The following is a 16,241-nucleotide window of genomic DNA, read 5'->3' as shown; positions in this document are numbered from 1 at the left end:
TGTGCCCTGGCACTGCCCTGTTAGACAGCAGGCCTGCAGGGTGACGGCCTTCTTCAGACAAGGTCAAGAAGTCTGTTTTAAAAAAGAGCCTTCAGCAAGTGGCTGGTTCCCCGGTTGTTAAGACAACTGGGGCATTGAGCAATATCCCAGAGCTGGGAGGGCGGTGGAGGGTTGATGGTGGCAGAGAGGCCACCATGGGTGGGGGACGCCACGCAGTGCTGAGGTGGGGAGAGAAGAAGCTGTCCCTGTAGGTGATGGTCACTTTCTCTGCTCTCAGGGCCCGCAGTGCAACTTCTGGGTGAACAGAGAGCTCTTTCTTGAGCGAACACACCCCATATCCTGGCTCCCTGAATGAGGGCTTCCAAAAAGCCCTCGCCTACGGCTCTGGAAGTGTCCGCTCTTGCCACATCTGTTCTCCCAGGAGGGTTTCCAAGCTGGGCATCCTTGTCCCGCACCTGAGCTGACCAATGGGAGCCCCGAGCTTCTGCCCTGGAGGGCCGCCTCCTCCTGGCCCCTGGCCCCACCGATCCCGGGGGGCAGCCCCAACCGGGGAGCAGGCCTCGGCGGCCCTGGGGGAGCTCCCGGGGCTGGAACAGGAGAGCTCCGAGGCCCAGCAGGCCCATCGCGGGGCTCGGCCGGACCCCCGGGCAAATCTGGGGGACACGCCAGAGGGGTCCACGCCTCCCAGGACACAGGACAGGCTGCCCCCCCCCCCCCCCCCAGGGCCCGGCACTTACAGCACACACAGCGCGTAGGCCCTGGAGATGGACTCGCTGGCGCGCACGAGGAAGCTCCCGTCCTTGCCCGTCCTGGACAGCAGCTCCTCGGCCTTGGAGCGGGTGATGTTGCCGTGGTTCCAGCAGGGGACCATGGCGGGCCTCGGGGGGCCTCCCCGCGCCCCGCGCCCGCGCCTCCGAGGGGAGCCGAGGCCCCCGCGCCGCACCCCGCGCCGCGCCCCCCGCCGCCCGCTGCAGCCCGGCCCGCCCGGCCACTTCCTGCTCGGGAGCTCGGCGAGGGAGAGGAAGCCGGCGGCCCCGAGAACTTCCTCCTTGCGAGAGCGCGGGGAGGCTGCTCCACCTTCCCACCCCGCCCCGGGCCTCCCGGGGGCGTCGCCGCGCGGGGGGCGGGGGGCGGGGTGGCCCAGGACGCCCGCAGGTGACAGGGGCGCAGGAGGCCCGGCGACACGGTCCCCCCACCCTGGTCCCCGCTCCGTCGGGCCTACCCTCGCCCTGGGCTTCTCGCTGGGCCACGGCCCGCCCGCCCCGGAGCCCTGCAAAATTGGGGGGCGGGGGGCACCGTCCAGTCCAGTCCCCTCCCCATGTGAGAGGCTCCGGGGCACCACACAGCCCTGGGTGCTGGGAGACCTTGCGTGACACCGCCTGAGGGCTCAGGGCGACGAGGACCCAGGTGACACCTCTGTGGCATGACACCTTTACACTCATCCTCCCCCCTCCCTGCACCCCGGGGCCTGTGGGTGAAGGAGCCCTGCTCTCCATGGCAGCCCAGCTGCATGACACCAGAAGGGTGTGGAGGGCTGGGGACAGGGACATGGCGCAGGGGGAATGCAGGCTGGGTTTTCACCTCTGGGTCTTTCCCAGACACAGGCTGGCCACCCGGTCGAGGATAAAGAGCGTTGTCTTCAGTGTCCTCTGTCTCAACGGGTTTGGGGCGGCCAGCAGGGCTGCAGCCCTTACCAGGCCCGGCGTGGCTGCACTTGTCAGTGGCTCAAAGGACAGCTGCCTCCATGGGGCCACCATCCCGGACCGGCAGGTTCTGAGGGCTCCGAAGAGGATACCCACTCTTGGAGTGCACCCAGTTCTTGGGTCAGGCCCACCAGGGTGACGGGAGCACTGCTGACCTACTGCACAAGGGGTGGTGGCCCCCAATCCCACACCCAGGCCTCGCGCCCCAAGACCTGACAAGAGACCTCCCTCCAGAGGCCCAGCTCGGTGAGCCTCCATCTGAATCCCACAGCTCTTCATCTACATCTGAGCTGCAGGAGCTGACCAGGCTTCTCTCTCTGAGCCCCGGGTTCCTCTTCTCTACCTTGAAGAACGTAGACCTTAAGGGAGCTCACGTGTGCTGAGGAGCCCGCAGCACCTCCCACCTGCTGGGACACACACACACACACACACACACACACACACACGCAGCAGGTGATTCTGAACAAGCACATCCTGATTCTGAGGCCCAGAGTGTGGCCCCTGGGCTCCAAGTGAAGTTCCTTCTGGACGTTTCAGAAACAGTGAACTCCCCCGCAGTCCTCACTCCCACCTCCCCAAGCCACCCTGTGCTTCCTCTCCCCTGACCACTGCCCCTCCCCCGCTCCTCCTACTGGACCAGTGACTCAACTCCCAAACCCTCAGAACATAGGAAGTGTAGGAAGTGAGGGTCCTCTGGGCCGGCCCTGAGCTAGACATGGGGAAATGATGGGGACAAGAGCTGGCCTCCACACTCCAGCCTTCCGGAAGCCAGCTGGATGCTCCCGTCACCCACTTAGTACCCTTCTCGCCTCCCTGCTGACCTCCGCTAACCTCCTCATTGGTCTCAGCCTCCAAGACCCTGGTCTCTCTGGGGCCCGTCAGGAGGATCCATCTGCAACTCTGGCCCCTTAGTACCTTGACCAGCTCATCCCTAGAGACCCTCCACCACGTCCAAGACTCTTGCTCTTATAACTGCCTTCCTGCCACACTCTCCTGCTTCCCACCCTCCCTCTTTCAGGCCTCTATCCCCACCAAGTCCTGCTTCTCAGCAGAGTTGGGTGGCCAGTGGGACTGCCCTCGCCCTTTGACTCCACCGTGACTTCCCTTGGACACACACGACACATATATGACACACACATTTCCCTAACTGTTAGGGCCCATCCCATCTCTACTTCCATCTAACCTGGTTGCCTGAGCCATCTGACATGGTCAGCTTCCTGGTCCCCCACTCTTCTTCTCCCCATGTTTGGAAAATGGCAATTTTTTTCAGATTTATTAATTTATTTGAGAGAGAGAGAGAGTCCTAGGCAGACTCCATGCTGAGCACAGAGCCCTATGCAGTGTTCATTCTCACCACCCTGAGATCAAGACCCAGGCTGAGATCAAGAAGGTTAAACAACTGAGCCCCCCAGGGAACCCTGGAAAACTGCAACATTTAGATCAGGACTGTCCTTATGGTGGATGGGTGGGACCTGGGTAAACATTTTTTGTAGGGCCCCTGTCTACATGCACAATGTACTAAAATTTATATTATAAAATTCACGGACCCATGTGAGGTATGGGGATCTATCAGTGAAGATTAGAATAATGGATAGACAAGAGTAATTATGAATATGTTCAGTGTCCAATCAGTGCACTGGAAGAGTCTTCGTGATGTCCAGGCTCTTGCTTCTGGTTCAGATCCCGTTTTTTATTGTCTTATGTTCATGGAAGCCCTTGCTGCTGTACCCCAGGGCTTCCCATGGCCCACCAGCCTGGGCAGATAGATAGGTGTCACCCACTGATTCCTTTTTTTTTTTTTTTAAGATTTTATTTATTCATTCATGAGAGACAGAGAGACAGAGAGAGAGACAAAGAGAAAGAGAGGCAGAGACACAGGCAGAGGGAAAAGCGGGCTCCTCACAGGGAGCCCAATGTGGGACTCGGTCCCGGTACCCCAGGATCATACCCTTAGCCAAAGGCAGACCCTCAACCGCTGAGCCACCCAGGCGTCCCTCACTCACTGATTCCTATTGGAGGATGAGGGAGGGCAAGTGTTTACTCACTGAGTTACCAAAGGAAAGGGGGCTGTGATAGTTTTCTGTGCAACTTGGCTAGGCCACAGTACATAGATATTTGGTTAAACATTATTCTAGATGTCCCTGTGGAGACATTTTTATTTTTTAAAGATTTTATTTATTTATTCATGAGAGACAGAGAGAGAGAGAGGCACAGATACAGGCAGAGGGGGAAAGCAGGCTCCATGCAGGGAGCCTGACATGGGACTCGATCCCAGGTCTCCAGGATCACACCCTAGGCTGAAGGTGGCACTAAACCACTGAGCCACCCAGGTTGCCCCTATTTTTAGATGAGATTAGTATTTAAATCAGTAAACTCTGAGTAAAGCAGATTATTATCCATATTGCAGGTGGGCCTCATACAATTAGTTGAAGGCCATGATAGAAAAGACGGAGGTGCGGGCACCTGGGTGGCTCAGTGGTTGAGCATCTGCCTTCTGCTTAGGTCGTGATCCTGGGGTTCTGGGAGCAAGTCCCACATTGGTTGGGACTCCCCTGGGGGAGCCTGCTTCTCCCTCTGCCTGTGTCTCTGCCTCGCTCTGTCTCTCATGAATAAACAAATAAGATCTTAAAAAAAAAAAAAAAAAAAAAGAAAAGGAAAGACATAGGTGCCCCCAGAAGAGGGAATTTTGTCATCGGACTGCCTTCAGCTTGGACTGCAGCCTCAGCGCCTCCCTGGGTCTCCAGCCTGCCACCAGCCCACCCTGCCGGTTTTGGACTTGTCAGTTTCCACGATCACATGAGACAATTCCGTACAAAATAAACCTCTCACACATACACACACGTACACACATCCTGTCGGCACTGTTCCTCTGGAGGACCCCGACTAACACAGAAGGAAATGTTCGAAAGCCGCTCGCTGGCTGGTGTCATCAGGAGAGAACGTCCCCTGCCCCCAGAGCTGATAAAAGGGCATCTTGGCCTGAAGAAGGGGATGGAGAGGCGGCTCACAGAGAACCGGGGAGGGACCAGGAGGCCCGAGCCCAGGGCAGGTGGGTCGGCCCCCATCTCTTCTGTCCTGAGAACTCACCTGCCCCCCCAGTGGCCCTTCCCAAATCTAAGGTCAAGAACACTTATTATTGAGGTGGGGAAGGGGCCCACTCTGTGACCAGGAGGAAAGCAGACCACCCAGCGGAGATCTCCTGAGAGCTGGGACACCTCCACACATAGTGAGGAGCATCACACCCCCAGCCCTCCACCGGGAAGGGAGGGTCGGCTCCCTCCTGCTTCAGCCCCTCCTGCCCAGCCTCACCCCTGTGGATTTTCGAGTGCTGTCAGGATGCCTGCAACCCCCCCCCCCCCACCTGCCTTCACACAGGGAGGCCCAGCTCCACTTCTGCTCTGGCATCTTCAGGCTCCCTTTCGAGACCGTCTCCCCAGACCTCTGCAGACACAGATTCGGCTCAGCAGTCCTCCGAGTGGGCCTGAGCCTCCTGGAGCCTGGAGCACCGCAGAGGGTGGGGAGGCAGGGTTCGCAGCACACGCACACACACACCCTTAGCCCTCCAATCTCTGGTTGCAGAGCTTGGGGGCACACCCCGAGTCACACGCACGGGAGCCAGACCGGGCCTGAGGCCCAGCTCTGCCCCAAGAGCTAGCGTCCGATGTTCAGTTTGCATCTCTGCGAACGGGGCCAAAGAGTGTTTGTGAAGTTACTGAACTCTCTGGTGTGGGGTGGGTGCTCTCTGATGAGGCGGGTCCCCGAGGTGGCCCTCCTGACCTGCGCCCGGACCACAGAGCCTCCGTGGGCTCCAGGCAGCGGCCAAACGTCAGTGACACTGGCCTTTGGTTTAACAGGCCTGGTCTGAAAGAGGACAGGATTCTATAAAAGTGCTCCTCACCTACAACTAAAAATAACCTAAAATGGGTCAGATTGGGAGCCTTGTGACTCCCCACCACCAGGGGGAGCCTCCAACTCTTGCCTCTATCCTTGGGTTCCCGTGTGACTCTGTGCAGAGGCTGTCACTTTCCCGTTCCCATGGCAACGGTGCCATCAGGGATGGAGGCGATTTCCCAAGGGCCGGAGGGCTCCCGGGTCCATCACTGCGCTCGAGGATTTCCCTCCAACACCGAGGCCTGGCAGCGCGCAGCCCTCCCCTTGCCAGGAAATCAAATAGACCCGAACTGCAACCAGGAGCATGGGGCTCGACTGGGGGAAGAATTGGGTAAAGAAGAAAATCACATCCACAAAAATGACTTGGGTCTTTTGCTAAGATTGTGAAGGACGCTGGAACATATTCAAAATACAGTGGTAAATTAGAAAAAAAAAGAAAGACTAACATCAGGAAACCAATTTGAGGCTACAGTATGAATCCAACTATGGAAAAAAAAAAGTTATCCTGGGAAATCACCAAATAACGGAGAGTGCTGAGTTAGATAGCATGTCCACGAGCAATCTTTTTCCTCCTTCTACTTTCCCGGATTTCCTTTATGGCCACACACTACTTTTATGGAATAAAAATTAAATAAGCAAAAAGACAACTGGAGTCCCAGAAGATGCGGGTGAAATCTTTCAGGACAGCCTGGCTCTATTTGGAGGGCTGGTTACATCCCAGGAGATCCCTCCTCTGGCACCCAGCCCTCTGGATTCATAAGGAAGAGATGGATTTTTTCTTTAATCTTTTCTTTTTTTCAGGGAAAAAATAATATTACATGTAGTCAAAAAATTCAACGAAAGTAAGTGTTCCTGCCAGACCCCCAGACCCATTGCCCCAGGGCCAGCATCTTTATATTCTTGCAAAACTTTCTATGCTTGTGCAAGCATAATTTTGCAAGGCCTCATTTTTTTTTAAAACCTTGCTGTACAGCTTACTTTTTTCACTTCACAATATTTCTGACCTTTTCGGGGAGCTTGTGTCTATCTACCACATTCTTTTAAAAGTCAGCCTGCTATTACGTGCCATAGCATCACGCATTGCGCCAATCTCCTACTGGTGGACACTGAGATTGTTTCCAACGTTTGCTCTTACAGACCAGAGTCAGCGTTTCTGCCAGATAGGGTCCTTGCAGGGTGATGAGGGTCCAACGGCTCTGCCCATTTCTTGTTTGGGTTAATGATGCCGTATTGTCTTCTAAAGAGCTCACACCAGTCAACGTACCTATCGCGTATGAGAATCGGGGTTTCGTATTTCCTCCAGCCCGGAGGGGTGATTCTGGTGTCCCACTTTAAGTGACATGAAATAACTTTCGAAATGAAATAACTACTTATGAAATAGGTACTTATTTGTTTCATACCTACTTATGAAATAACTTTTTAACAACAGTTCTTGGTGACTTACATTTCAAAAGGCTTCTTGACTTTTATCACAGGATTCATTTAAATATGAACTGTCCCCTTGCATTTACAGTATAATTTGGATTTTAAAATACTTGCATGCTCCCTCTCCCAGAAAGCTGCCTGAGTGTGTTTCCTGTACTGAGTGCGAACGTGTGAAAGGCTGGCCAACGGCCTCGGAGGCCCTCATGGCTTTGCATCTTCGTGGCACCGAGCCACATCTTGTGCGTAAAGCAAAGTACTCAGTGACCACCTTCATGTAACCACATGGACACCGCAAGCACCCCTTCCTGGCTCTCGGCCCCCAGAGTCAGATTTGCCGAACTCTGGAGCCAGCAACTCTTGGGCTCTGAGCCAAGACACAGGCCAGCACCGGTCAGCCTGCGGAGGCCACCCGGCTGCCGCTGACACGTGCTGGGGAGGCCACCTTCTGCCTCTGTGGTGGCCCCGCGTACTCCCCGACCCTCCCTTGGCTGAAGTCTGCTCCTGCATTCATTTCCCAAGTGCATTTTCTGCCAACAGCCACTGGCTTTCCACGGCGATTACATGTCAACTCCTCCAGCCTCTTGCTCTGTTCCTCTTCCTCTTTGCCTCCACAGCCAGCAGTTCTCCTAACTAAGGCATCAAAGCAAAAAGCAAAACCATGCTGTTGGTTCCAGCTCCATTCCCATCAGGATCTTCTGCCCACTGTCATCTTGTGACCTTTCACCTGCGTGGCCATTCCTGGGTGTCAGGGAGGCCCTGGATCTGCCTACTGCATCCCTGCCTGCCGATGGGCCTCCCAAGGTGTGTGAACGTAGCCTCTGAATTGTCCCCCACGCTGACACTGCCTTCCCCCACGGCATCACCTCTCCCCGGGGCTGGGCCGGCCTCCAGGCTGCTGGAAGCCTGGTCTTTTTCTGGCCCTCCTGCGGAGTATGGTCCCTCCTCTTGGCGCTGGCCCCCCTCAGTAGGCACAACATTCCCTGCTCTTGGCTCAGAGTGGGAAACATCAGGACTGGCACCTCTCCTATCCCTTCATTAGATCATCACCTCCTGACCTCGAGGATGCAACATCCGGCCCACGGTGCTGACCCATTGGTCAGCTCAGCTGCTGCAACAAAACAGCACAGACTCGAGGGCTTCAACAATAGACGTTTTCTCACAGCTCTGCAGGCTGGAAGCCCAAGACCAGGGTGTCAGGGTGGTCGAGTTCTACTGAGGATCTGGCTTGCAGATGGCTGCCTTCTTGCTGGCTCCCTACATGGCTTTCCTTCTTACGCATACACAGCAGCAGAAGGGGGAGTGAGGGGGAGAGCGATTTCTCTGTTCCTTTTAAAACTTTTTAATAAACATTTTATTTATTTATTTGACAGAGAGAGCACAAGCAGGGGGAACAGCAGACAGAGGGAGAGGCAGAGGGAGAAACAGGCTCCCCATTGAGCAGGGAGCCTGATGCGGAGCTCAATCCCATGACCCTGGAATTGTGACCTGAGTCAAAGGCAGATGTTCAACTGACTGAGCCATCCAGGCACCTCTTTTCTTCTTATAAGACTACCAATCCTATAGGATTAGGATCCCATCCTTATGAACTCATTAACTTAATTACCTCCTAAAAACCTTATCTCTAAATATAGTTACACTGGGGGGTTCGGGCTTCAATACGTGACCTTGGAGGGGAAATGATGTGGTCCACAGCAGTACTGACTAAATATTTGCTGAATTATAACAGAAGCTAATATCTATCAGCTACTAAGTGTGAGACACTGTGCTAAGCTCTTGGCATGAACTGCCTCACAATACCCCATAAGGATGTTTTATTATTATCTCCATTTACTGGCAAAGAGATCAAGAACCAGAAATATCAAATAAATAATTCATCTTCATGTTAGTGGCAGATCTGAGATTCTAGCTCATGTCTGCTTGACCTCATAATTGCTATGAGACCCGAATTCCGTGCTGGACTCTGGAATTCTAAGGCCAGCGCCTTTGCCCATTCATCTAAATACTCCCCTGCATTGTCTCTGGAAGCCTCCTGGGCCCCCATTGTTGGAAGAGGCACAGATAAAGGAGTAGCTGAGTTCCAGGCATGGGTGCTGGTCCCCTGCCCACAAGAGTTGCAGAATTCAAAGAGGTTCCTGGTGGAACAGAGCATGGTTCTCATCCTCCCTTCCCCACCGCCACACTCACAGCCCCCATCGCCGGCCACTGTCCACCCTTGACACCTCTCCCCCCCTCCTCCCACCATCCCTCCATGAAAGCCTCCAGCCATGCTCCTCCCTCGATGGGGTCCTGACCTTCACCAGAGAAGCCCCCTACCAGGCAGCTTAGGCTGGACAAGCCCACAGCTCCCAACCTGCATGGCGGCTGGGCTCTTGTGGACATGCCCTCTGTCGTGTTGCACTGGCTGCCATATCAGAGCCTGCATTTTCCCGTTGGCCTTCCTCACCTCCCCATGCTCCACAGACCTCACCCAGAAGCCAGAAGCCATCAAAAAATAAACCCCTTACTTTTCTGCAGTGGACTGGTCTCCCAGGCCACCTTCAAATGCATCTACATTGGCCTCCATGCCCACTGTTCTGGGTTCCCGCATCACCTTGCTGGGACAGCTGCTGAAGCCACCCTGACCCCCTTGGATTTTCTCCCTCTCCATCCCCCTACCCCTCACAAGGAAACTTAAGAATTTTCCTTCTTAAAAAAAAAAAATCAGCAACACCCCTCCCTGCCTTCGCTGTGCATGTCAAAGACCCCACCTTAGGCCAATTAAAAGGAAATCTCTCAGGGTGCCTGGGTGGCTCAGTGGGTTAAACCTCTGACTGTTGATGTCAGCTCAGGTCATGATCTCAGGGTCCCGGGATGGAGCTCTGCATTGGGCTCCACACTCAGTGCGGAGTCTGCTTGGGATTCTCTCTCTCCCTCTCCATCTGCCCTTACCCCTGCTGGCGCTATCTCTAGATAAATAGTAAATAAATAATACTTTAAAAAAAAGGGAGTCTCTTAGGAGGGCCTGGACACCCGCCGGCCAGTCCAACAACTCCCTTCTCCCAGCATTCTTGCTGTGATGTGACACCTTTCTGGAATTCTGACTGCATCCCAAGTTCTCGGCTTTCCTCCCTCCCACCCTGTCTCATCTCACCCTCTGATATATGGCCCCTTCCCCCACCTTTGTTCCTGGCCTTCTCTTTTGTCTATCTCATGCTGTCCCAGGGCACTTCCCCACTATGGCTTCCAAATCTGCCTTCCTAGCCCTTACCTCTTTCCTGTGCCCCCTCCACACTTCCTGTTGCCCGGGTGGTTATCCTATGGACACTTGAGCCCTGCCTCACCTGAGTTTTCCAGTTTTACACCGAAGGCCTGTTCTTCCACATGGTTACCTATCTGGACCACTGTTACCCAACCAACCACCCAGTCTCCCAAGCCAGAATCCAGGTGACATCTTCATCCCCATGCCCTCCCACCACCCACATTTGATGAATCACCCAGCTATAGAACCCTCCGGAATCTACTTCCTTCGATGCAGCCTCTCTGGTCCCAGCTTCATTCACCCTTGTGAATGAAGGACTTTTGAAAGGGACTGTCCCTTCAGTCCCACCACTGCCCTCAACACCCCCTCCCCACTCTGTCCTCCAAATTTCTACCAAGCTCTCTTTCTGAAACACAAAACTGATTCAGCCTCTCATTCAGGTCAGATTCCCTGATGCCTTCCTTTTATCATAGGATGAAAGGCAAGCTCCCCAGCAGGTTATACTAAGCCATTTAAGACGGGTGAGGGATGCCTGGATGGCTCAATGGTTGAGTGTCTGCCTTTGGCTCAGGTTGTGATCCCAGAGTTCTGGGATCAAGTCCTGCATCAGGGGACTCCCTGCAGGGAGCCTGCTCCTCCCTCTGCCTATGTCTCTGCCTCTCTCTCTTTGTCTCTCATGAATAAATAAATAAGATCTTTAAAAAATATATGAATTAAATACTGTTATTGTAACTTGACTCTTTATATATATATCCTTGTAGCAGGGAACATGGCCTCCTTCCTCCCTGGCTTGCACTCTGGGTTGGGACTTCTTGCCCTGTGTTGACATTTGTTCTTGCTTAAACTCCTCCCCAGTCCTCATTCTCCTTTGGCCAGGCAGGAAAAGGGCAGACTCAGGAACCTGACCTCCTGGCTTGGCCACTCAGCAGCTAGATCATAGCACTAAGACTATAGTTAAGTGGCTTCATCTCTCTGCCTCAGTTTCTTCCTCTGTAAAATGAGGATGGTAATAGTAACCTGCCTCACAGGATGGTGGTGAGGACTATGAGTGAACACCCACGAAGGGCTTAGAATAATGCCTGGCACACAGTCAGGCCCCAAGAGACATTTGCTTTCCTTTATGCCATCAGCTCGGTGCCTAACACATAATGAGCACCCAATAAATGTTTCCTGGATGGATTAAAGAAGTATAAGTAGTTAGCACATGGGAGGTTTGGTTCTCACTGGAAACCAAGTGGCCCTGGTGTTCCAAAACCACACTCTCACTGAAAGATCTAGAAAGAAGAAATGTGCTATTCCTGGGGAAATAACACTATTTGGGTAACAAGACTGAACACCCGCTGACCCAGAGCCTCTGTGGGCAGAAAGGAGGGCCTGTGTGCTCAACCAGGGACCCTTTGGGGCTGAAGAAAAAGGAAAGGAACTGACAGTGGTCAGGATCCCACTTGCTTTTGCTGGGACCCTTAAGCTTCTGGTCCAGGGTGGTGGGAGGGAGGTGAGGAGGCATCCAGGAGCCAAGTTACCCCACCTCCGCAGGCTTCTAGTCTATCCTCATCAGATGAACAAAGACCAGAGAATATTCAGGGAGGGCCCTTCTGACCTCTGTGATTTTAGAATTTTCTGTATGTGTGCTTACCGCTGATCTTTAACATAGATTATAAACCACATAAGGGGGATCCCAGGGTGGCGCAGTGGTTTGGCGCCTGCCTTTGGCCCAGGGCACGATCCCGGAGACCCGGGATCGAATCCCACATCGGGCTCCTGGTGCATGGAGCCTGCTTCTCCCTCTGCCTGTGTCTCTGCCTCTCTCTCTCCCTGTAACTATCATAAATAAATAAAAATTAAAAAATATTAAAAAAAATAAACCACATAAGGGAGAGAGCAGGAACCATGGCTTATAAATTAAGGTATGAACGCATAACTTAATCCATTTTCCTAGGAGCTCAGGTGTTTAAAAATATAAAAGAAGAACGCCATTTTAATTAATAATGTAGAGTTGTACTTTATATTTGCAAACAACACATTTCAAGAGATTTCAAATGTTCACCTTTGACTCCATAATTCCTTTTAAAGGATTCAGTTTGCAAAATAATCACAGATGAGGACCAAGATTTACTCACAAAGATGTTCATCTCAGTGTTTGTATAACAGCAAAAAAAAAAAAAAAAAAAGGAAAGCAACTTCAATTTTCAATAATCCAGGAATGATTACATAATTCATGGTATGTTTCTTTGACATATTATCTTTTGCAAGAATATAACATGGAGGAGAGGCTTCAGATGTAATGTCAAGTGGGGAGAAGAAGCATCATCCCACATTGATTCTGCAGCATGATCTCAGCAAATTTCACAGAGAAAAAAACATAAGAAAATATGCCTCTGCTTAGTGGGATTACGGGTGGGTTCTTTTTTTTTTTTTAAGATTTTACTTATTTATTTGAGAGACAGAGAATGAGCGAGAGAGAGCACGAGGGGTTTTTCTTTCCTTTTTTTTTTTTTTTTTAAGATTTTATTTATTTGAGAAAGAGAATGAACCAGGGGGAAGGGCAGAGGCAGAGGGAGAAGCAGGCTCCCTGCTGAGCAGGAGGCCTGATGCGGGGCTCAATGTGAGGCTCAAAGTGGGGTTCGATCCCAGGACTCCAGGATCATGACCTGAGCCGAAGGCAGACGCTTAACCGACTGAGTCACCCAGGCGCCCCTACGGGTGGTTTTTTCCTACTTCCTTGTACTTCCAAATGTTCAGCATCTATTCCGTTAAAACCCTCTCCTAAAAACAGTACAAAAATGGAATTTGAAAAAGAAACACCTTGCCAAAAGTACAGTCAGCTTTCTCACCTTTTGAGCAGTGTGATTAAAGTAACACATTTAAATCCTGGATTCCTTCCTTTCTTCTTCACGGGATGGGGATTTGTGCGGGCGGCAGTGTGGTCCCGGCGCTGAAACCTCACAACGCAGAGCAGGGGCGTGGAGCACTGAGCTCTCCTGCCTCCTCTCCCTTCCCCAGGCCTTGCTGCCTTCTTAGAACAGCCCAGCTGGCGAGCCGCAGGCCGGTGCTGCCTCCCGAGCTGCCATCCACCCCCCACCCCCCGTGCCTGGTGAGGCCATGCCAGGGAGGGAGGCAGGGTGTCCCGTGCTAAGGGCACAGGCTGCAGAGACAGGCCACGCAGAACTCCACGTCCCAGAACCTCATTGTACAGACCCCTTCATACTTCTTGGATGGTCAGACAGGGACAATAGGGACAACTCAGAACACATGCGGGGACAGTGGTCATGGCTAGGAAACACGGTTGCTCTCCTGGCCCTGCCACTGGCTGTGTGGCCTTGAGGATGTCATTGGACCTCATGGGACCTGCTTTCATCCCCCCCTCAACTGAGGAGGCTGGACATAAAAGACGTCAAGTTCACTTCCATCTCTACAGGCTAACATTTTGCATGTCGCTACAGGTGGCCTAACCTCTAAGAATGGCCAAGTTCTAGTTATTTTCGGTGGCTGCCGTGTTGCCCTGGTTAATCTCACTGTACAGGGAGAAGGTGTCTCCTGAGAGGGGCAGATCTTTTCTATCGAAACCACTGGGTTTGGCAGACCAGCCCGCCTGCTCTCTCTGCAGGGCCAGGCTCTGGGCCATCCAACGCGACCACCCTGGACGTGTCCCATGCCCTCTCCTCTCCCAGGCCTCACCAGGCGAGCCAAGGGGCTGCTGGAACTGTGTATCAATCTGTGGGTATATGTGTGTCTCCATGGACACAAATTATAGTAAAAATTCAATTTCACTAAATGTACTAAATGTATCCTGGATTGGATCCTAGAACAGAAAAAGGACGTTAGTAGAAACACTGGTGAAATCCGAATAGAGTCTAGAGTGTAGTTAATAGTAGTGTACCAACGTTAATCTCTTAGTTTTGACAAATGTACCACGGTTACATAAGATGTTAACATCAGGGGAAACCGGGTGTGGGGTATATGGGAACACTCCATACTATCTTTGCAACTTTTCTGTAAATCTGAAATGATTCTCCCCCAAAAAAGTTTATTATAAAAATTCAGTTCCAACATTTTACAACCCAATATAATATATTGATTTTGGAGGTTTAACTAGCAAATCTGCTATTCAGTTCAACTTTCATATTTTTTATCGTGGTACCGCGTACCTACGGTAAGGTACACAAATCTGGTGTACAACTCATTGAATTTGCAAATATGGATTTGACCTCCTAACCAGCACCAGATCAAACAATAGGATGTTTCCAGCACCCAGAAGATTCTAGCTCTCTATGAATAGTTCGCCTCCACCCGAAATAGCCACTTTCCCGAATTATACACCATAGATTTGTTTTGCCTCTACTTGAACTTCATATAAATATAGTCATTAAGTATGTAGTCTTTTGAATCTGGCTTCTTTCACTCAATATATAATGTTTGGAAAACCATCCACGCTATTGTGTGCAGTGGTAGTTTATTCTTTTATTATTGTGAAATATTCCATTGTGTGCATATTGCCCAATTCAGATATCCATTCTGTTTTTGACTGATGTTTGGATTGTTTCCACTTTGGGACTCTTAGAAATGAAGTTGCCCTAAACCTTCTTATATGTGTCTTTGGCACCTTTATGCACTCATTTCTCTTAGATGCATACTGCAGAGCGGATGAGCTGGGTCATAGAGTATCTGCGTGCTCAGTGTTAGTAGATACTACCAAACAGCTTTCCAAAGTGGTCACACCAGTTACACTTCCTCCAGAAACACACGAGAGCTCTGCTTGCCTCACATCCTTGCCGATACTTGCTGTTGTCAATCTTTTTCATTGTAATCATTCTAGTCAGTATCTCATGGTTTTAATTTGCATTTCTCCTATGATCATGTGTTTACCAGCCTTTATGATAACCTCTCTTGTGGGGTGCCTGTTCAAGCACTTCACCCATTTTTATTGTATTGTTTTTCTTTTCCTTATTGGTTTGTAGGAGCTCTTTATATGTTCTGGATATGTAATGTTTGGAAAACACGTTATCTAACACGCATCTAACATGTTAGATACCATGTTATGAACACCTTCTCCCCATCTATGGCTTTTATTTTCACTCTCTTCGTGGTATTTTTCAATGAGTAGATCAGTTCATCTTTAACCAAATCAACTGTTGCTTTTTTCACCCAAATCAGAAGACTTTAATATTTGTATACATTTAGAAGTAGAAGGAACTTTAGAGATCTGTACCAGTGGCTCTTTTTTTTTTTTTTTTTTTAAGATTTTAAGTATTTATTCATGAGAGACACACAGAGAGAGGCAGAGACACAGGCAGAAGGAGAAGCAGGCTCCCTGTGATTTGGATCATATACTATCTGGCCACCCTACCTCTAAATCTCTTAACAATGTGCTGCCCCTGGCCTGCATGCCTGTGTCCTCACTTCCCTGACTAGGCCTCTGGCGTCTGCATAGCTAAATTTGCAGGATTCAGAAGACAGCAGGTGGCATCCCCAAAGCAGTGGGGCTTACTTTCCACCCCAGCAATAACCAGGCCCTATTTCCTTATCCTTCCAGCTGGATTTCATAAAACCACACACAGAAAGGTAGCACCCAGATAGGACACCAGTGCTGGGGAAACACACCCAGAACAAAAGCCACACTTCCAGCTCCCTGCACTGTAAAAATTCCATTTAACCACTGCCTGGCTACCTGGAGACATGGCTCAATTGCAAGAACCCATGACTGTTGTCATTGATCCCTGCTATCAAACTATTAGATTGATCCTATCAGTAGGAGGGGCTCTGATGGGGTCAGGGGGCGAGGCCACTCTTCCACTGGGACATGTGACAAAGGCTCCTGAAGACCCCAGAGGTCAGAGAAGTGTCTCCCCTTCACCCAGGGTTCCCCTCTCGGATTATCACCCTCATGACAACCAGGGAGTGGTCTTCTCGCGCTGCCATTTCTTTTTTTTTTTTTTTTTTTTTTTTTTTTTTTATTGGTGTTCAATTTACTAACATACTCGCGC

The 16,241-nt window shown here is 51.4% G+C and overlaps 1 protein-coding gene across 1 annotated transcript in view; it reads right to left on the bottom strand.

The window, feature by feature from the left end:
- The window catches only part of INPP5D (inositol polyphosphate-5-phosphatase D), a 119,457-nt gene extending 118,511 nt beyond the window's left edge, over nucleotides 1–946 (bottom strand). The window contains exon 1 of the mRNA XM_038574220.1: nucleotides 738–946. Within this exon, the coding sequence (XP_038430148.1) occupies nucleotides 738–871 (134 nt within the window). The 5' untranslated portion in view covers nucleotides 872–946. The remainder of the gene's footprint in view (nucleotides 1–737) is intronic.
- Between the last annotated feature and the right edge of the window lie 15,295 nt (nucleotides 947–16,241).

This window comes from Canis lupus, chromosome 25, assembly GCF_011100685.1.
Source record: "Canis lupus familiaris isolate Mischka breed German Shepherd chromosome 25, alternate assembly UU_Cfam_GSD_1.0, whole genome shotgun sequence".
NCBI classification, from domain to species: domain Eukaryota; kingdom Metazoa; phylum Chordata; class Mammalia; order Carnivora; family Canidae; genus Canis; species Canis lupus.
Note: the sequence above shows the minus strand (reverse complement) of the source record. Positions and strands in the feature narration are given on the sequence as shown.